The sequence below is a fragment of the Pristiophorus japonicus genome, chromosome 3, assembly GCF_044704955.1.
Source record: "Pristiophorus japonicus isolate sPriJap1 chromosome 3, sPriJap1.hap1, whole genome shotgun sequence".
Taxonomy (NCBI): domain Eukaryota; kingdom Metazoa; phylum Chordata; class Chondrichthyes; family Pristiophoridae; genus Pristiophorus; species Pristiophorus japonicus.
This window is the reverse complement of record NC_091979.1, coordinates 10,936,067-10,958,899: the sequence shown is the minus strand read 5'-3', so window position 1 is coordinate 10,958,899 and position 22,833 is coordinate 10,936,067. Positions and strand designations below refer to the sequence as shown.

General features: G+C 52.2%; 1 protein-coding gene across 1 annotated transcript in view; it reads right to left on the bottom strand.

The window, feature by feature from the left end:
- Window positions 1-22,833, bottom strand: part of LOC139260450 (acid-sensing ion channel 4-A-like) — a 951,337-nt gene that overhangs the window by 6,150 nt on the left and 922,354 nt on the right. Inside the window, exons 5-6 of the mRNA XM_070877013.1 lie at window positions 11,723-11,779; window positions 9,346-9,499 (exon numbers count right to left, since the gene is read on the bottom strand). Coding sequence (XP_070733114.1) covers window positions 9,346-9,499; window positions 11,723-11,779 — 211 coding nt within the window. The remainder of the gene's footprint in view (window positions 1-9,345; window positions 9,500-11,722; window positions 11,780-22,833) is intronic.

Sequence of the window (22,833 nt, the reverse complement as noted above, 5' to 3'; positions counted from 1 at the left end):
AATCTTCTCCCCCTCCCATTCCCTACCCCCACCCATTCACCACGCCCCCTCCCATTCTCCCCCTCCCATTCACACCCCCATTCCCCCTCTCCCATTCTCCCCGCTCCCATTCACACCCCCATTCCCCCCTCCCATTCTCCCCCCTTCCCACTCTCCCTTTCCAATTCTCCCCCCCTCCCATTCCCTTCCCCCCTCCCATTCACCCCCCCTCCCATTCTCCCCCCTCTCATTCTCCCCCCTCCCATTTACTCCTGCCCCCTCCCATTCTTCCCCATCCCCATTTGCTCCCCCCCACTCCCATTCTCCCCACTCCCATTCACCCCCTTCCCATTCTCCCCTCCCATTCTCCCCCCTCCCATTCTCCCCCCTCCCCATTCCCTCCCCCCCGAGTTCCTCCCCTTCTCCCCAGCCCCTCACCGACAATGTGTCCGTGGGCGCTCAGTATCGCTCGCACCCAAAGCTCGCCCCATTGGCCAAGCTTTATGAACAGGTCACACACTGACTGCTGGCAGGTGCTGTGGGGCTCAGGCGAGTGAGAGGATTGTCACCATGTCACTGGCACCATGGGCTCTGCAAATAACACAGGCCCAGCCAAATAACACAGGCCCGCCAAAATAATACAGACCCTCCCAAATAACACAGGCCCAGCCAAATAACACAGGCTCAGCCAAATAACACAGGCCCTCCCAAATAACACAGGCCCAGCCAAATAACACAGGCCCAGCCAAATAACACAGGCCCAGCCAAAAAACAGCATGGCCACTCGCAGAACAGACGAGAGGTACTGTGTTATGGAATGGTTGGGACAGAGATTCAACATTGTTAAAGCAGCACACAGTTCTTCAGGCAGACAAGGGCAGTCGGGAATGCCCCAACATGTAGTTGAACCCAGAGGGGGAGTTCAACAGAGACAATGGCAAGCTGAACGGCGATTCAGGCCATTGCAAGGGACAATGCGGCCAGTAATGGGGCCATCAACACCTGTTAATGGTGCACTCAAGGGCAATAACAGGGGCAGTCAGGGACGATCGACTAGCAAGGGACCTTTTGTTTCAAACCGCAGCTCATGCTGGAGGCGTGGAGGCACACACTCAGCCGGAGTTTGCAGAGATGAGCAAAATACCTGCAGAAATTGCAGAAATGGACACTGGAGGAAATCGCTGGAAGCTGAAGTTCAGCGAGTTCATGTGGAGCACGTATACAGTTCATACACCAGGACGCCACTGATAATGATGAAAGTGCTCCTCAATGGCATCCCAGTATCAATGGAGGGGGCCAGCCAGTCCCTGATGAGTATCAAACAGTTCGAAAAGTTGTGGGCATCCAAGGCCAGGAGGCCAAAATTATCGCCGATTGACGCACAGCTACGGACTTGCACAAAGGAGATAATTCCAGTGCTAGGCAGCGCCACGGTAGTCGTGACCCACAAAGATTCGGAGAACAGACTACCACTCTAGATTGTCCCAGGGGACGGTCCCGCACTACTGGGGAGGAGTTGGCTTGCTGTCATAAACTGGAAATGGGGCGATGTCAATGCAATTTCCTCTGTGGAGCGAGTATCATGCTCACAGGTCCTGGACAAATTTGACTCATTATTTCAACCCGGCATTGGCACTTTCATGGGGGCCAAGGTAGTGATTCACATAAACCCGGACGCCAGACCAGTACACCACAAGGCCAGAGCGGTGCCGTACGTGATGCGGGAAAAGATAGAAGGCGAATTGGATCGCCTGCTGAGGGAAGGCATCATCTCGCCAGTCGAATTCAGTGACTGGGTGAGCCCGATTGTGCCGGTGCTCAAGGCGGATGGGTCGGTCAGGATATGTGGCGATTACAAGGCCACCATCAATCGGGTGTCACTCCAAGACCAGTACCCGCTACCGAGAGCGGAGGACCTCTTTGCGACGCTATCCGTTGGCAAACCTTTTTCAAAATTGGACCTGACCTCAGCTTACATGACCCAGGAGCTGGCGAGTGAGTCGAAGAAACTGACCACCATCACAACACACAAGGAGTTGTTTGAGTACAACAGATGTCCGTTCGGGATTCGCTCAGCCGCCGCGATCTTCCAATGAAATATGGAAAGCCTCCTCAAGTCGATTCCAGGGACGGTGGTTTTTCAGGACGACATCCTCATTACGGGTTACGATACTGAAGAACACCTCCACAACCTGGAGGAGGTGCTACGCAGACTGGACCGGGTAGGGCTGCGACTGAAAAAGGCGAAGTGCGTCTTCCTAGCTCCAGAGGTCGAATTCCTGGGGATGAGGGTAGCAGCAGACGGGATCAGCCCTACTGCGTCCAAGACGGAAGCGATCCAGAGAGCACCCAGACCCCGTAACACGACGGAGCTGCGTTCATTCCTGGGGCTCCTGAACTATTTTAGTAACTTTCTTCCCAAATTGAGCATGCTGCTAGAGCCGCTACACGTGCTCCTACGCAAAGGTTGCGAATGGGTCTGGGGGGACAGCCAGGAAAGGGCTTTTAATAGAGCACGCAATTTGTTATGTTCCAACAATCTGTTAACGCTATATGACCCATGTAAGAAACTTGTGTTAACGTGCGATGCGTCGTCCTATGGTGTCGGGTGTGTGTTGCAGCATGTCAATGCCAAGGGTCAGTTACAGCTGGTAGCTTATGCTTCCAGAAGTCTGTCCCAGGCAGAAAGGGGCTACGGGATCATAGAAAAGGAAGCGCTTGCATGTGTATATGAGGTAAAGAAAATGCACCAGTACCTGTTTGGCAGGAAATTTGAGCTGGAGACAGATCACAAACCCCTAACGTCCCTTTTGGCCGACAACAAGGCCATAAATGCAAACGCATTGGCCCGCATACAGAGGTGGGCACTCACGTTAGCTGCCTATGACTACACAATTTGGCACAGAGCGGGCACAGAAAACTGCGCCGATGCACTCAGCAGGCTCCCACTAGCCACCACTGAGGGGGCTACCGAGCATGGTGCTGAGATGGTCATGGCTGTTGAAGCTTTCGGAAGCAAAGGCTCACCCGTGACAGCCTGTCAGTTTAAAGTCTGGACAAATAGAGACCCGCTATTGTCTCTAGTCAAGAAATGTGTCCTGAATGGGGACTGGGCAGCCACGTACAGGGCATGCTCTGAGAAATTTAAACCATTTCACAGGCGCAGGGATGAACTCTCGATTCAGGCCGATTGCCTACTGTGGGGAAACCGCGTAGTCATGCCCCAGATGGGCAGAGAGGTGTTCATCAGAGAACTCCACAATGGGCACCCGGACATTGTCACGATGAAGGCAATTGCCAGGTCACACGTTTGGTGGCCAGGGATAGACGCAGATCTGGAACTTTGTGTTCGCAGGTGCAACACGTGTGCCCAGCTTGGCAATGCGCCCAGGGAAGCCCTCCTTAGCCCCCGGCCATGGCCCGCCAAACCTTGGTCACGCATCCATGTGGACTACGCAGGTCCTTTCATGGGGAAAATGTTTTTGGTTGTAGTAGACGCCTACTCCAAATAGATCGAGTGTGACATTTTAAATTCAAGCACATCCTCTGCCACGGTAGAAAGTCTATGGGCAATGTTCGCCGCCCACGGTCTATCAGACATCTTGGTCAGCGACAATGGCCCGTGCTTCACAAGCACTGAATTCCAGGACTTCATGGCAGGCAATGGAATTAACCATGTCAGAACGGCACCGTTCAAGCCGGCCTCAAACGGCCAGGCAGAACGAGCAGTGCAGATAATCAAACAGGGGATGCTCAGAATCCAAGTGGGTTCCCTACAAAGGTGCTTATCATGCCTCCTGTTGGCCTACAGATCCCGACCACACTCGCTCACAGGGATTCCACCCGCAGAGCTACTAATGAAAAGGACGCTCAAAACCCGGTTATCCCTTACACACCCCACCATGAAAGAAATTGTCGAGAGCAGGCGATGGTCACAATATGACTACCATGACAGGAATGCGAGGACGCGATGGATTGATGTAAATGATCCTGTTTTTGTCGTCAACTACGCTGCAGGTCCCAAATGGCTCGCAGGCACTGTAGTTGCCAAAGAGGGAAATATGATTCTGGTAGTTAAACTTACCAATGGACAAATCTGCCGCAAACATGTGGATCAAACAAAAAGGAGGTTCAGCAACCCCATAGAAGAAGCAGAGGAAGAACACGAGATAGAGTTCACTCCACCACAGGTGACCGAACACCGGAATCAAAGGGAGGAGAGCCCAGTCACTGTGGGCAGTCCAGACAGGCCTGAGGCACCGCAAACAGCAGACATGCAGGCCAGCGTCCAACAACCGGAGCTCTACAAGGGAGCGTAAACCACCAGAGAGACTCAACCTGTGATCCCAATAAGACTTTGGGGGGGGAGGTGATGTCATGTATTCAACCAGCATTGTAACCCATGTATAATCTGACCTAAGTTGCACACCGTGAGAACAATGACCACTAGGTGGTGAACTTGTGGGAGACACTCCTAACCTGGTCTTTCAGGTATAAAAGGGGAAGCTTCACCCACTTCCAGCACTTGAGTGCTAAGGAATAAAGGACAGGTCACAGACTGACCTTCTGTCAAGCATGGGCCTCGTGTACATTTATACTGTATAGTAAGGACCTATCCCTTTAATCTACATATAGATTGGGCTAACAAAACTGGTAGCATTACTGTGGAGGAGGATTTCTCGGAGTGTATTAGGGATGGTTTTCTAGACCAATATGTCGAGGAATCAACTAGTGGGCTGGCCATCCTAGACTGGGTGGTATGTAACGAGAAAGGACTAATCATCAATCTTGTTGTAAGAGGACACTTGGGGAAGAGTGACGATAATATGGTGGAATTCTTTATTAAGACGGAGAGTGAGACAGTTAATTCAGAGACTAGGGTCCTGAATTTAAGGAAAGGTAACTTCGATGGTATGAGGCTAGAATAGACTGGCAAATGATACTTACAGGGTTGATGGTGGATAGGCAATGGCAAACATTTAAAGATCACATGGATAAACTTCAACAATTGTACATCCCTGTCTGGAGTAAAAATAAAATGGGGAAGGTGGCTCAACCGTGGCTAACAAGGGAAATTAGGGGTAGTGTTAAATCCAAGGAAGAGACACATAAATTGGCCAGAAACAGAAGCAAACCTAAGGACTGGGAGACATTTAGAATTCAGCAGAGGAGGACAAAGGGTTTAATTAGGAGGGGGAAAATAGAGTATGAGAGGAAGCTTACTGGGAACATAAAAACTGACTGCAAAAGCTTCTATAGATATGTGAAGAGAAAAAGATTAGTGAAGACAAACGTAGGTTTCTTGCAGTCAGAATCAGGTGAATTTATAATGGGGAATAAAGAATTGGCAGACCACGAAGAAAGACACATATAACCTTCTGGAAATACAAGGGGACCGAGGGTCTAGCGAGAAGGAGGAACTGAAGGAAATCCTTATTAGTTAGGAAATTGTGTAAGGGAAATTGATGGGATTGAAGGCTGATAAATTCCCAGGGCCTGAAAGTCTGCATCCCAGAGTATTTAAGGAAATGGCCGTAAAAATAGTGGATGCATTGGTGATCATTTTCCAACAGTCTATTGACTCTGAATCAGTTCCTATGGACTGGAGGGTAGCTAATGTAACACCACTTTTTAAAAAAGGAGGGACAGAGAAAACGGAGTAATTATAGACCGGTTAGCCTGTCATCAGTAGTGGGGAAAATGTTGGAATCAATTATTAAAGATAAAATAGCAGCGCATTGGGAAAGCAGTGACGGGATCGGTCCAAGTCAGCATGGATTTATAAAAAGGAAATCATGCTTGACAAATCTTCTAGAATTTTTTCAGGATGTAACCAATAGAGTGGACAAGGGAGAACCAGTGGATGTGGATTATTTGGACTTTCAAAAGGCTTTTGGCAAGGTCACACACAAGAGATTGGTGTGCAAAATTAAATGGTATTGGGGGTAATGTATTGACGTGGATAGCAGAGAGTCGGGGTAAACGGGTCCTTTTCAGAATGGCAGGCAGTGACTAGTGGAGTGCCGCAGGGCTCAGTGCTCAGACCCCAGCTATTTACAATAAACATCAATGATTTAGATGAAGAAATTGAAAGTAATATCTCCAAGTTTGCAGATGACACGAAGCTGGGTGGCAGTGTGAGCTGTGAGGAGGACGCTAAGAGGCTGCAGGGTGACTTGGACAGGTTAGGTGAGTGGGCAAATGAATGGCAGATGCAGTATAATGTGGATAGATGTGAGGTTGTCCACTTTGATGGCAAAAACATGAAGGCAGAATATTATCTGAATGGCGGCAGATTAGGAAAAGGGGAGGTGCAACGAGACCTGGGTGTCATGGTACATCAGTCATTGAAGGTTGGCATGCAGGTGCAGCAGGCGGTTAAGAAGGCAAATGGTATGTTGGCCTTCATAGCGAGGGGATTTGAGTATAGGAGCAGGGAGGTCTTACTGCAGTTGTACAGGGCCTTAGTGAGGCCTCACCTGGAATATTGTGTTCAGTTTTGATCTTCTAACTCCTTCTTGCTATTGAGGGAGTGCAGCGAAGGTTCACCAGACTGATTCCCAGGATGGCAAGACTGACATATGAGGAGAGACTGGATCGATGGGGCCTGTATTCACTGGTATTTAGAAGGATGAGAGGGGATCTCATAGAAACATATGAAATTCTGACTGGACAGGACAAGTTAGATGCAGGAAGAATGTTCCCAATGTTGGGGAAGTCCAGAACCAGGGGTCACAGTCTAAGGATAAGGGGTAAGCCATTTAGGACCGAGATGAGGAGAAACCTCTTCACTCAGAGAATTGTGAACCTGTGGAATTCTCTACCACAGAGAGTTGTTGATGCCAGTTCATTGGATATATTCAACAGGGAGTTAGAAATGGCCCTTACGGCTAAAGGGATCAAGGGGTATGGAGAGAAAGCAGGAAAGGGGTACTGAGGTGAATGATCAGCCATGATCTTATTGACTGGTGGTGCAGGCTCGAAGGACCGAATGGCCTGCTCCTGCACCTATTTTCTATGTTTCTATGTTTCTAGGCAAAGCCAAATAACACAGGCCCATGCAAATAACACAGACCCAGCCAAATAACACAGGCCCAGCCGAATAACACAGGCCCACACAAATAACATAGGCCCACACAAATAACACAGGCCCAAGCAAATAACACAGGCCCACGCAAATAACACAGGCCCACGCAAATAACACAGGCCCATGCAAATAACACAGGCCCTCCCAAATAACACAGGCCCACACAAATAACACAGGCCCTCCCAAATAACACAGGCCCATGCAAATAACACAGACCCTCCCAAATAATACAGGGCCAGTCAAATAACACAGGCCCTCCCAAATAACACAGGCCCTCCCAAATAATACCAGCCCTCCAAAATAACGCAGGCCCACGCAAATAACACAGGCTCTCCCAAACAACACAGGCCCTCCCAAATAATACTGGCCATCCCAAATAACACAGGCCCACGCACATAACACAGGCCCAGCCAAATAACACAGGCCCACGCAAATAACACAGACCCTCCCAAATAACACAGGCTCACACAAATAACACAGGCCCTCCCAAATAACACAGGCCCTCCCAAATAATACCAGCCCTCCAAAATAACGCAGGCCCACGCAAATAACACAGGCTCTCCCAAACAACACAGGCCCTCCCAAATAATACTGGCCATCCCAAATAACACAGGCCCACGCACATAACACAGGCCCAGCCAAATAACACAGGCCCACGCAAATAACACAGACCCTCCCAAATAACACAGGCCCACACAAATAACACGGGCCCACCCACAACCTGACGCTGTCTTTTCATTTTCCAGAATTTTCTGTTTCATTTGAAAGAAAGACTAAAGCAAGATGTGCATTTATATAGCGCCTGTCACAACCTCAGGATGTCCCAAAGCACTTTACAGCCTATGAAGTACTTTTGGAGTGTAGTCACTGTGGTAATGTGGAAAATACGGCTGCCAATTTGTGCACAGCAAGCTCCCACACATAGCAATGTGACAATGATCAGATAATCTGTTTTAGAGATGGAGGTTGAGAGATAAATATTGCCCAGGACACTGGGGTTCCCTCAGTCCTGCCCCTCCGAAGTATAGCTATTGTTATAACTTAGACTCTCACTCCCAGTGTCCCTAACTCCTCACTCCCCACTCCCCCTGGGCTGTGTCTCCCCCAGTGTCACTCACTCCCCCCGGGCTGTGTCTTCCCCCAGTGTCACTCACCCTCCCCCCGGGCTGTGTCTCCCCCAGTGTCACTCACTCTCCCCGGGCAGTGTCTCCCCCAGTGTCACTCACTCTCCCCGGGCAGTGTCTCCCCCAGTGTCACTCACTCCCCCCGGGCTGTGTCTTCCCCCAGTGTCACTCACCCTCCCCCCGGGCTGTGTCTCCCCCAGTGTCACTCACTCTCCCCGGGCAGTGTCTCCCCCAGTGTCACTCACTCTCCCCGGGCAGTGTCTCCCCCAGTGTCACTCACTCCCCCCGGGCTGTGCCTCCCCCAGTGTCACTCACACTCCCCCCCGGGCTGTGTCTTCCCCCACTGTCACTCACCCTCCCCCCGGGCTGTGTCTTCCCCCACTGTCACTCACTCCCCCCGGGCTGTGTCTCCCCCAGTGTCACTCACTCTTCCCGGGTTGTGTCTCCCCCAGTGTCACTCACTCTTCCCGGGTTGTGTCTCCCCCACTGTCACTCACTCCCCCCGGGCTGTGTCTCCCCCAGTGTCACTCACTCTTCCCGGGTTGTGTCTCCCCCAGTGTCACTCACTCCCCCCGGGCTGTGTCTCCCCCAGTGTCACCCACTCCCCCCGGGCTGTGTCTTCCCCCAGTGTCACCCACTCCCCCCGGGCTGTGTCTCCCCCAGTGTCACTCACTCCCCCCGGGCAGTGTCTCCCCCAGTGTCACTCACTCCTCACTCTCACCACACCCTCCCACCAACCCCACCCCCCCCCCCTCACCCCCGTTTATGGGACTCCGACACAAACCCCCTGCACCGTTTCATTTCACAGTTTCTCACGAGGGTTTAGGGTCCCTGTGTGTCTACCTCAGCTGTCAATCCAAGGCTTGCTCCACCCAGTGTCTGCCCTCGCCCCTCACCTCTCGCTCTTCCCCCCTCCTGCCCTCTAACCGTGTCCCACCCAGACCCTCCCTAATCAATCGCTTGGCCGGTGATGCTCCCACAGGCAGCAGTGTGCCGGGAGGCTGGGATTGCCGTGGGGTGAAGTTGCATAGCTGCTCCCTATCCCGGTGGGCATCCAGTAATAACCAGGCTCAGTGTGTGAGAGAGGTCTGTCCCTGGACACGAATCTCCCCAGGGTCTGCACCGGTCTCACGGACAGAGAGGGCGAGCACTTACTTGATGTTTTGTTCCGAGGTGTTGAATCTCTTGGCCAGGAAGCGGGAGGAGCCCTTGCTGGGGATTTTAACCATGGACAGCTCCTTGCCGTACCGTGTTATGTGACAGGGCGTATCACACTTGCAAGTTAGGTTTGACGAGATGATCAGATCGTCTGTAGAAAATAATGAAATGCTTTGCTGAGAGAAGGAGCTTCCCCAGACCAATCATCACAACACCAGCACATTCAAACCATCAACCCCAGTCCTCCCACCGCCCATGGGCACCCTCCCCTATTACAGACCCTACCCACCCATTGAATCCCCTCCCATAGCCTATGGACACCCTCCCCTACCATGGATTAGTTTGCTGGTACTTCCTGTGGTGGGAGATGGAACGGAGTGACCAGGGGGTGTATGTCGACAAATCTTTGAGCTTGGCAGGGCAAGTTGCCAAGGCTGTTATAAAGCATATGCCTTCCTTAGCTTTATAAACAGAGGAATAGAGTGCTAAAGCAAGGGATTCACGCTCAAACTTATAAACCACTGGTTCGATCCCAGATGGTGTATTGTGTCCAATTCTGGGCACCGCACTTTAGGAAGGGTGGCAAGGCCTTGGAGAGGGTGCAGAGGGAGATTGACCAGAATGGTCCCAGGGATGAGGGACGACAGTGACGTGGAGAGACTGGAGAAGCTGGGGTTGTTCTCCTTGGAGCAGATAAGGTTAAGGGGAGGTTTGATCAAGGTGTTCAAAATCATGAAGAGTTTTGCTCGAGTAAATAAGGAGAAACGGTCCCCAGGGGCAGGAGGGTGGGTAACCCCAGGGACACAGATTGACGATAATCGGCGATGGAACCAGAGGGGGAGATGGGGAGAATGTGTTTACGCAGCGAGTTGTTGTGATCGAGAACACGCTGCTTGAAAGGGCGGTGGGAGCAGATTCAATAGTGACTTTCAAATGGGGAATTTGACAAAACCTGTAAAGGAGACAGTTACAGGGCTGTGGGGAAAGAGTGGGCGGGGGGGTGCGGACAAACCCGATCGCTCTGTCACAGAGCCGGCACAGACTCGATGGGCCAAATGGCCTCCTGCTGTGCTGTGCGATTCTATCGGGGAGAGTGCCAGTATCGCCCCGCGTGAGGGTTCGGTAACATTCAGTGAGCCAGAAAACCTGCCAGGCGTGGAAATTTCGCCCCTCTCCAGAAATCCGGGAGGAAGTGGAGAGTTCAATCAAGCTGTGTCCTTCCTCCCCGGGGGTGATGATGGGACGCACGGTGTAAGGGTAAACCTATTTTCTCGGAACAAGGCACAGGAAGAGGCCACGAAAAAACTGTTTTGAAGTAAAAACTTTTGGACTACCTGGGAGGGGAAAAGGCACGAGCCTGAGGCAAGTGGTGACATCACCCATTAAGAACAATCTCTGTGGACAAGGACTAAACTTGGTTATGAGTACAGATAAGGAGTATGATACTGTCTGTCCGAGGAGACCCGGAGTTGGTTGGCTGCAGGGGGTAAAACAGTTCACCCCAGAGACTACAATTCTGCAAGGAACCAGGACTACAAAGGAGCCTACGAAATGCACATTTTTGGATAACGGGGCATTCAGGATAAGGAGTTATCTTTTGCACTGTCGACTCCGTATGCAAATTAGTAGCCATTCAAACTCATCACCACAGCCTGTTAAACAAATCACCGCCTCGATCCAGACACATTAATCGGACCCTGGCCCGAAGGGAACTTATTCACGCTGTGGATATAAATATACGGACACAGAAACACAAGAGACAAAAAGGAACAAACAGAGACAGAAGGACAGGAACGGCAACAGCTGCAGAAAACGGACAGAAGAACCAACTGGTCACGGAACCAACGACCATGCACCTACAATAGCTACTGCCAGGAATGGTGATTGTATGTCTTCAGTCAATTTCTCTCAGAAGTCTAGTCCTGTCGTTTTTAGTCGGGTTTTGTGCATAATAAAATGGACACTGGGTTAAGACTAAAATTTTGTGCCACATGTTGTTCTTTCCCACTATATGTTCCGAGGTCTAATAATCAGAGTAGGGTGAAAAATATACCTCCTACAACCCACACACAGTGACAGGAATCTCCTCTGCCCACACACAGTGACAGAAACCTCCCCCCTACAACAGGGTGATGATTGCTATGGTGCCAGCACCGTCTCTGGCCACAGGTATTCGCAGAGCGACCCCCTAGCCTCTTGCAGGGGTGGTTAACCAGCATCACACCGGTCGCTAACGCATTCACCCCTCCACCCCGCAGCCCCGAGCCAGTGACAGGACCGGCAAATGAGTTGAATTTCTAGCAAGAGGGTTGTACAATTTGTGATTACTCCTCCTGGATGGGGTATGAAGGAGAGGAAGGAGACGATCACTCACCCAAGTACTTCTCTGCACAGTGCATGTATTGCTCAGGTGTACAGATCGGTTCGGTACCTGAGTAACGGAAACAGAATCATTAACTGTGCGGCCCTCACCATCATACAACAACATCTGTATTTCGCAACCTCCCCATGTCGGCGGCGATATTTCACCAGTTCGGCATAACCTGCCAGGGGTTGTGGGTCGCCCAAAGGTGGACAAATGTGGACATGGGAGAACAACGGCAGAGGGAATCTGCACCCAGATGCCGCGATCGCGGCGAGGAGCAAAAGAATGTCAGACGATGATTGCGCCGTGGGGCTGCAGAGTGGCGACTGCTAGGAGTTATCATCAAGCTAACATGGCAGCGAGGTCCCGCTGTGCACTGTCTCACTGTCTCAATGTCCCGTGCCCCACTGTCCCGCTGTCTTACTGTCCCACTGTCACACCGTCCCACCGTCTCACTGTCCCACTGTATCACTGACTCTCTGTCCCACTGTCACACCGTCGCACCGTCTCACTGTCTCACTGTCCCACTGTCTCACTGTATCACTGACTCTCTGTCCCACTGTCTCACTGTCTCTCTGTCCCTCTGTCTCACTGCCTCACTGTCCCACTGTCTCACTGTCTATCTGTCCCACTGTCTCGCTGCTCCACTGTCTCACTGTCTCACCGTCCCACTGTCTCACTGTCCCACTGTCTCACTGTCTATCTGTCCCCCTGTCTATCTGTCCCACTGTCTCACTGTCTCACTGTCTATCTGTACAACTGTCTCACTGTTCCACTGTCTCACTGTCTCACCGTCTCACCGTCCCACTGTCTCACTGTCTATCTGTCTCCCTGTCTCACTGCCTCACTGTCCCACTGTCCTACTGTCTCACTGTCCCACTGTCTCACTCTCTCACTGTCTGTCTCACTCTCTCTCTGTCCCACTGTCCTACTGTCCCTCTGTCTCGCTGTCCCACTGTCCCACTATCTCACTGACTCACTGTCCCACTGTCCAACTGTCTCACTTTCCCACTGTCTCACTGTCTCACAACCTCTCTGTCACACTCTACCACTGTCTCACTGACTCACTGTCCCACTGTCCCACTGTCTCACTGTCTCACTTCCCACTGTCTCACTGTCCCACTGTCCAACTGTCTCACTTTCCCACTGTCTCACTGTACTCTCAACCTCTCTGTCTCACTCTACCACTGTCTCACTGACTCACTGTCCCACTGTCCCACTGTCCCACTATCTCACTGTCCCACTGTCTCACTCTCTCACTGTCTGTCTCACTCTCTCTCTGTCCCACTGTCCACTGTCCCTCTGTCTCGCTGTCCCACTGTCCCACTATCTCACTGACTCACTGTCCCACTGTCCAACTGTCTCACTTTCCCACTGTCTCACTGTCTCACAATCTCTCTGTCACACTCTACCACTGTCTCACTGACTCACTGTCCCACTGTCCCACTGTCTCACTGTCTCACTGTCCCACTGTCTCACTGTCCAACTGTCTCACTTTCCCACTGTCTCACTGTACTCTCAACCTCTCTGTCTCACTCTACCACTGTCTCACTGACTCACTGTCCCACTGTCCCACTGTCCCACTGTCTCACTGTCTCACTGTCTCACTGTCTCACTGACTCACTGTCCCACTGTCCCACTATATCACTGTCTCACTGTCTCACTGTCTCACTGTCTCACTGTCCCACTGTCCAACTGTCCCACTGTCCCACTGTCTCACTGTCCCACTGTCTCACTGTCCCACTGTCCAACTGTCTCACTTTCCCACTGTCTCACTGTCTCACAACCTCTCTGTCTCACTCTACCACCGTCTCACTGTCTCACTGTCCCGCTGTCTCACTGACTCTCTGCCCCACTGACTCTCTGTCCCACTGTCCCACTGTCCCACTGTCTCACTGTCCCACTGTCCCACTGTCTCACTGTCTATCTGTCCCACTGTCTCACTGTCTCACTGCCTATCTGTACAACTGTCTCACTGTCTCACTGTCCTACTGTCCCACTGTCCCACTGTCCCACTGTCTCACTGTCTCACTGTCTCACTGTCTCACTGACTCACTGTCCCACTGTCCCACTATATCACTGTCTCACTGTCTCACTGTCTCACTGTCTCACTGTCCCACTGTCCAACTGTCCCACTGTCCCACTGTCTCACTGTCCCACTGTCTCACTGTCCCACTGTCCAACTGTCTCACTTTCCCACTGTCTCACTGTCTCACAACCTCTCTGTCTCACTCTACCACCGTCTCACTGTCTCACTGTCCCGCTGTCTCACTGACTCTCTGCCCCACTGACTCTCTGTCCCACTGTCCCACTGTCCCACTGTCTCACTGTCCCACTGTCCCACTGTCTCACTGTCTATCTGTCCCACTGTCTCACTGTCTCACTGCCTATCTGTACAACTGTCTCACTGTCTCACTGTCCTACTGCCTCACTGTCCCACTGTCTATCTGCCTCACTGTCTTACTGTCTCTCTGTCCCACTGTCCTACTGTCACTCTATCTCACTGTCTCACTGTCCCACTGTCTCACTGTCCCAATGCCTCACTGTCTATCTGTCCTACTGTCTCACTGCTCCACTGTCTCACTGTCTCACCGTCATAACCGTCCCACTGTCTCACTGTCCCACTGTCTCACTGTCTCACTGTCTATCTGTACAACTGTCTCACTGTCTCACACTGTCCCACTGTCTCACTGTCTATCTGACTCCCTGTCTCTCTGTCCTACTGTCCCACTGTCTCATTGTGCCAATGTCTCACTGTCTCAGTGTCCCACGGGCTCACTGTCCCATGTCTCACACTGTCTCACTGTCCCACTGTCTCACACTGTCTCACTTTTCTCACGGTCTCACTGTCACACTGTCTCACTGTCTCACTCTCTCATTGTCCCTCTACCCCATTGTCTCGCTGTCCCACTGTCTCTATGTCTCACTGCCCCACTGTCTCACTGTCCCACTGTCTCACTGTCTCTCACTTTCTCACTGTCTCACACTCTCACTGTCTCACTGTCCCACTTTCTCACTGTACCACTGTCTCACTGTCTGTCTCACTGTCTCACTGTCCCATGTTCTCACTGTCCGACTCTCTCATTCTCCCACTGTCTCACTGTCCCACTGTCTCTCTGTTCCACTGTCTCTCTGTCTCACTGTCTGTCTCTCTGTCTCACTGTCCCACGTTCCCACTGTCCGACTTTCTCACTCTCCCACTGTCTCACTCTCCCACTTTCTCACTGTCTCACTGTCTGTCTCACTGTCCCACTGTCTCACTGTCTCACTGATTCAATGTCCCACTGTTCCACTGCCTCACTGTCTCACTGTCCCACTGCCCCACTGCCTCACTGTGCCACTGTGCCACTGTCTCACTGTCCCACTGTATACCTGTCTCACTGTCCCACTGTCCCACTCACTCACTGTCTCACTGTCCCAATGTCTCTCACTGTCCCAATGTCTCTCACTGTCCCACTTTCTCTCACTGTCCCAATGTACCACTGTCCCACTGTCTCACTGTCTCACTGTCCCATGGTCCCACTGTCTCACTGTCTCCCCATCCCACGGTCTCACTGTGCCACTGCCCCACTGTCTCACTGTCTCACTGTCTGTCTCACTCTCTCTCTGTCCCACTGTCCTACTGTCCTTCTGTCTCAATGCCTCACTATCCCACTGTCCTACTGTCTCACTGTCCCACTGTCTCACTCTCTCACTGTCTGTCTCACTCTCTCTCTGTCCCACTGTCCTACTGTCCCTCCGTCTCGCTGCCCCACTGTCCCATTGTCTCACTGTCCCACTGTCTCAATGTCTCTCACTGTCTCACTGTCTCACTGTCCCACTCTCTCACTGTCCCACTGTTTCAATGTCCCACTCTCTCACTGTCTCACTCTCTCACTGTCCCACTGTCTCACTTCCCACTTTCTTACTCTTCCACTATCTCACTGTTTCACTTTCTCACTGTCCCACTGCCTCACTGTCTCACTGTCCCACTGTCTCACTGGTTTACTGACCCACTGCCTCACTGTCTCACACTGTCCCCTTGTCCCACTGTTCCACTGTCTCACTGGCTCACTGTATCACACTGTCTCACTGTCCCACTGTCTCACTATCCCTCACTGTTGCACTGTCCCACTGCCTCACTGTCTCACACAGTCTCTCTGTCTCACTGACTCACTGTCTCACTGTCTCACTTTCCCACTGTCTCACTGTCCCACTGTCTCACTGTCCCACTGTCCCACTGTCTCATTCTGTCCCACTGCCCCACTTTCCCACTATCTCACTGTCTCAGTGTCCCATTGTCCCACTGTCTCACTGTCCTCTGTCTCACTGTCCCATTGTCTCACTGTCTCACTGTCCCACTGTCCCACTGTTCCACTGTCCCACTGTCTCACTGACTCACTGTATCACACTGTCTCACTGTCTCACTGTCCCACTGTCTCACTGTCTCACTGTCCTACTTTCTCACTTTCCCACTGTACCACTGTCTCACTGTCTCACATTCCCACTGTCCCACTGACTCACTGTATCACACTGTCTCACTTTCCCACTGTCTCACACGGTCCCACTGTCCCACTGTTCCACTGTCTCACTGACTCACTGTATCACACTGTCTCACTTTCCCACTGTCTCACTGTCTCACTGTCCCACTCTCTCACTGTCTCACACTGTCCCACTGTTCCACTGTCCCACTGTCTCATTGTCTCACACTGTCCCACAGTTCCACTGTCTCACTGACTCACTGTATCACACTGTCTAACTTTCCCACTGTCTCACTGTCTCACTGTCCCACTGTCTCACACGGTCCCACTGTCCCACTGTTCCACTGGCCCACTTTCTCACTGACTCACTGTATCGCACTGTCTCACTGTCTCACTGTCCCACTGTCTCACTGTCTCACTGTCCTACTTTCTCACTTTCCCACTGTACCACTGTCTCACTGTCTCACATTCCCACTGTCCCACTGACTCACTGTATCACACTGTCTCACTTTCCCACTGTCTCACTGTCTCACTGTCCCACTGTCTCACACGGTCCCACTGTCCCACTGTTCCACTGTCTCACTGACTCACTGTATCACACTGTCTCACTTTCCCACTGTCCCACTGTCTCACTGTCCCACTCTCTCACTGTCTCACACTGTCCCACTGTCCCACTGTCCCACTGTTCCACTGTCTCACTGACTCACTGTATCACACTGTCTCACTTTCCCACTGTCCCACTGTCTCACTGTCCCACTCTCTCACTGTCTCACACTGTCCCACTGTTCCACTGTCCCACTTTCCCACTGTCTCATACGGTCCCACTGTCCCACTGTTCCACTGTCTCACTGACTCACTGTATCACACTGTCTCACTTTCCCACTGTCTCACTGTCCCACTCTCTCACTGTCTCACACTGTCCCACTGTTCCACTGTCCCACTGTCTCATTGTCTCACACTGTCCCACAGTTCCACTGTCTCACTGACTCACTGTATCACAATGTCTCACTTTCCCACTGTCTCACTGTCTCACTGTCCCACTGTCTCACACGGTCCCACTGTCCCACTGTTCCACTGTCCCACTGTCTCACTGACTCACTGTATCACACTGTCTCACTGTCTCACTGTCCCACTGTCTCACTGTCTCACTGTCCTACTTTCTCACTTTCCCACTGTACCACTGTCTCACTGTCTCACATTCCCACTGTCCCACTGACTCACTGTATCACACTGTCTCACTGCCCCACTGTCTCACACGGTCCCACTGTCCCACTGTTCCACTGTCTCACTGACTCACTGTATCACACTGTCTCACTTTCCCACTGTCCCACTGTCTCACTGTCCCACTCTGTCACTGCCTCACACTGTCCCACTGTTCCACTGTCCCACTGTCTCACTGTCTCACACTGTCCCACTGTCCCACTGTTCCACTGTCTCACTGACTCACTGTATCACACTGTCTCACTTTCCCACTGTCTCACTGTCTCACTGTCCCACTGTCTCACTGTCTCACACTGTCCCACTGTCCCACTGTTCCACTCTCCCACTGTCTCACTGACTCACTGTATCACACTGTCTCACTTTCTCACTGTCCCACTGTCTCACTGTCCCACTGTCTAAATGATTCACTGTCTCACTGCCCCAATGTCTCACTGTCCCACTGTCTCACACTGTCTCACTTTTCTCACGGTCTCACTGTCACACTGTCTCACTGTCTCACTCTCTCATTGTCCCTCTACCCCATTGTCTCGCTGTCCCACTGTCTCTATGTCTCACTGCCCCACTGTCTCACTGTCCCACTGTCTCACTGTCTCTCACTTTCTCACTGTCTCACACTCTCACTGTCTCACTGTCCCACTTTCTCACTGTACCACTGTCTCACTGTCTGTCTCACTGTCTTACTGTCCCATGTTCTCACTGTCCGACTCTCTCATTCTCCCACTGTCTCACTGTCCCACTGTCTCTCTGTTACACTGTCTCTCTGTCTCACTGTATGTCTCTCTGTCTCACTGTCCCACGTTCCCACTGTCCGACTTTCTCACTCTCCCACTGTCTCACTCTCCCACTTTCTCACTGTCTCACTGTCTGTCTCACTGTCCCACTGTCTCACTGTCTCACTGATTCAATGTCCCACTGTTCCACTGTCTCACTGTCTCACTGTCCCACTGCCTCACTGTGCCACTGTGCCACTGTCTCACTGTCCCACTGTATACCTGTCTCACTGTCCCACTGTCCCACTCACTCACTGTCTCACTGTCCCAATGTCTCTCACTGTCCCAATGTCTCTCACTGTCCCACTTTCTCTCACTGTCCCAATGTACCACTGTCCCACTGTCTCACTGTCTCACTGTCCCATGGTCCCACTGTCTCACTGTCTCCCCATCCCACGGTCTCACTGTACCACTGCCCCACTGTCTCACTGTCTCACTGTCTGTCTCACTCTCTCTCTGTCCCACTGTCCTACTGTCCTTCTGGCTCAATGCCTCACTGTCCCACTGTCCTACTGTCTCACTGTCCCACTGTCTCACTCTCTCACTGTCTGTCTCACTCTCTCTCTGTCCCACTGTCCTACTATCCCTCCGTCTCGCTGTCCCACTGTCCCATTGTCTCACTGTCCCACTGTCTCAATGTCTCTCACTGTCTCACTGTCTCACTGTCCCACTCTCTCACTGTCCCACTGTTTCAATGTCCCACTCTCTCACTGTCTCACTCTCTCACTGTCCCACTGTCTCACTTCCCACTTTCTCACTCTTCCACTATCTCACTGTTTCACTTTCTCACTGTCCCACTGCCTCACTGTCTCACTGTCCCACTGTCGCACTGGTTTACTGACCCACTGCCTCACTGTCTCACACTGTCCCCCTGTCCCACTGTTCCACTGTCTCACTGGCTCACTGTATCACACTGTCTCACTGTCCCACTGTCTCACTATCCCTCACTGTTGCACTGTCCCACTGCCTCACTGTCTCACACAGTCTCTCTGTCTCACTGACTCACTGTCTCACTGTCTCACTTTCCCACTGTCTCACTGTCCCACTGTCTCACTGTCCCACTGTCCCACTGTCTCATTCTGTCCCACTGCCCCACTTTCCCACTATCTCACTGTCTCAGTGTCCCATTGTCCCACTGTCTCACTGTCCTCTGTCTCACTGTCCCATTGTCTCACTGTCTCACTGTCCCACTGTCCCACTGTTCCACTGTCCCACTGTCTCACTGACTCACTGTATCACACTGTCTCACTGTCTCACTGTCCCACTGTCTCACTGTCTCACTGTCCTACTTTCTCACTTTCCCACTGTACCACTGTCTCACTGTCTCACATTCCCACTGTCCCACTGACTCACTGTATCACACTGTCTCACTTTCCCACTGTCTCACACGGTCCCACTGTCCCACTGTTCCACTGTCTCACTGACTCACTGTATCACACTGTCTCACTTTCCCACTGTCTCACTGTCCCACTCTCTCACTGTCTCACACTGTCCCACTGTTCCACTGTCCCACTGTCTCATTGTCTCACACTGTCCCACAGTTCCACTGTCTCACTGACTCACTGTATCACAATGTCTCACTTTCCCACTGTCTCACTGTCTCACTGTCCCACTGTCTCACACGGTCCCACTGTCCCACTGTTCCACTGTCCCACTGTCTCACTGACTCACTGTATCACACTGTCTCACTGTCTCACTGTCCCACTGTCTCACTGTCTCACTGTCCTACTTTCTCACTTTCCCACTGTACCACTGTCTCACTGTCTCACATTCCCACTGTCCCACTGACTCACTGTATCACACTGTCTCACTGCCCCACTGTCTCACACGGTCCCACTGTCCCACTGTTCCACTGTCTCACTGACTCACTGTATCACACTGTCTCACTTTCCCACTGTCCCACTGTCTCACTGTCCCACTCTGTCACTGCCTCACACTGTCCCACTGTTCCACTGTCCCACTGTCTCACTGTCTCACACTGTCCCACTGTCCCACTGTTCCACTGTCTCACTGACTCACTGTATCACACTGTCTCACTTTCCCACTGTCTCACTGTCTCACTGTCCCACTGTCTCACTGTCTCACACTGTCCCACTGTCCCACTGTTCCACTCTCCCACTGTCTCACTGACTCACTGTATCACACTGTCTCACTTTCTCACTGTCCCACTGTCTCACTGTCCCACTGTCTAAATGATTCACTGTCTCACTGCCCCAATGTCTCACTGTCCCACTATCCCAATGTCCCTCCGTCCCAATGTCCCACTGTCTCACTATCCCTCACTGTCGCACTGTCCCACTGCCTCACTGTCTCACACAGTCTCTCTGTCTCACTGTCTCACTGCCCCACTTTCCCACTGTCTCAATTTCCCACTGTCTCACTGTCCCACTGTCTCACTGTCCCCCTGTCCCACTGACTCACTGTATCACACTGTCTCACTATCTCATTCTGTCCCACTGCCCCACTTTCCAACTATCTCACTGTATCACTGTCCCATTGTCCCACTGTCTCACTGTCCTCTGTCTCACTGTCCCACTGTCTCACTGTCTCACTGTCTCCCACTGTCCCACTGTTCCACTGTCCCACTGTCTCACTGACTCACTGTATCACACTGTCTCACTGTCTCACTGTCCCACAATCCCAATGTCTCACTGTCCCACTGTCCCACTGTCTCACTCTCTCACTGCCCCACTGTTCCTCTGTCCCACTGTCTCACCGTCTCACTGCCCCCTGTCCCACTGTCTCACCGTCTCACTGCCCCCTGTCCCACTGTCGCAATGCCCCATTGTCCTCTGTCTCACTGTCCCACTGCCCCGCTGTCTCACTGGCTCACTGTCCCTCTGCCTCACTGTCTCACACTGTCCACCTGTCCCACTGCTCCACTGTCCCACTGTCTCACTGACTCACTGTATCACACTGTCTCACTGTCTCAGCGTCCCACTGTCTCACTGTTCCACTGTCTCACTGTCTCACACCATCTCACTGCCTCACTGTCCCACTGTCTCACTTTCTCACTGCCCCACTGTCCCACTGCCCCAATGTCCCTCTGTCCCACTCTCCCACTTTCTCACTATCCCTCACTGTCGCACTGTACCACTGCCTCATTGTCTCACACAGCCTCTCTGTCTCACTGTCTCACTGTCTCACTGTCTCACTGTCTCACTGTCCCAGGGTCTCACTGTCCCACTGTCGTACTGTCTCACTTTCCCACTGTCTCACTGTCCCACTGTCCCACTAGCTCACTGTCTCACTGCCCCATTGTTCCACTGACTCACTGTATCACACTGTCTCACTGTCTCATTCTGTCCCACTGCCCCACTTTCCCACTATCTCACTGTCTCAGTGTCCCATTGTCCCACTGTCTCACTGTCCCATTGTCCTCTGTCTAACTGTCCCACTGTCTCACTGTCTCACACTGTCCCACTGTCCCACTGTTTCACTGTCCCACTGTCTCACTGACTCACTGTATCACACTGTCTCACTGTCTCACTGTCCCACAATCCCACTGTCTCACTGTCCCACTGTCTCACTCTCTCACTGCCCCACTGTCCCGCTGTCCCACTGTCCCTCTGCCCCACTGTCTCACCGTCTCACTGCCCCCTGTCCCACTGTCACACTGCCCCACTATCCTCTGTCTCACTGTCTCACTGTCCCACTGCCTCACTGTCTCACACAGTCCCCCTTTCCCACTGTTCCACTGTCCCACTGTCTCGCCGACTCACTGTATCACACTGTCTCACTGTCTCACACTGCCTCACTGTCTCAGCATCCCACTGGCTCACCGTCCCACTGCCTCACTGTCTCACACTGTCCCACTTTCCCACTGTTCCACTGTCCCACTGTACCACTGTCTCACTGTCTCACTGTCTCACACTGTCCCACTGTCCCACTGTTCCACTGTCCCACTGTCTCACTGACTCACTGTATCACACTGTCTCACTTTCACACTGTCTGACTGTCTCACTGTCCCACTGTCTCACTGTCCCACTGTCTCACACTGTCCCACTGTCCCACTGCCTCACGGTCCCACTGTCCCACTGTCACACTTCCCCACTCTCTCACTGTCTCACTGTCTGTCCCACTGTCCCTCTGTCCCACTGTCCCACTGTCTCACTGTCTCACTGTCCCACTGTCTCACTGACCCACTGTCTCACTGTCCCACTTTCTCAGTGTCCCACTGTCTCACTCTCTCACTGTCCCACTGTCTCACTGTCTCACTGTATCACTGTCTCACTGTCCCACTGTCCCACTGTCTCACTGACCCACTGTCTCACTGTCCCAATGTCTCACTGCCTCACACAGTCTCCCTGTCTCAATCTCTCACTGTCTCACAGTCTCACTGTCTAATACTGTTCCACTGTCTCACTTTCTCAATATTCCACTTTCTCATTGACCCACTGTCTCACTGTCCCACTTTCTCACTGTCTCAATGTCCTGTGCCTCACTCTCTCACTGTCCCATGTCTCGTGTCTCATTGTCGCACTGTCCCACTGTCTCACTGTCTCACTGTCCCGTGTCTCACTCTCTCACTGTCCCAATATCTCGTGTCTTACTGTGCCACTCTCCCATTGTCTCTCTGTCTCACTGATTCACTCTCCCACTGTCTCACTGTCTCACTGTCTCACTGTCCCACTGTTCCACTGTCTCACTGTCTCACTGTCTGTCTCAC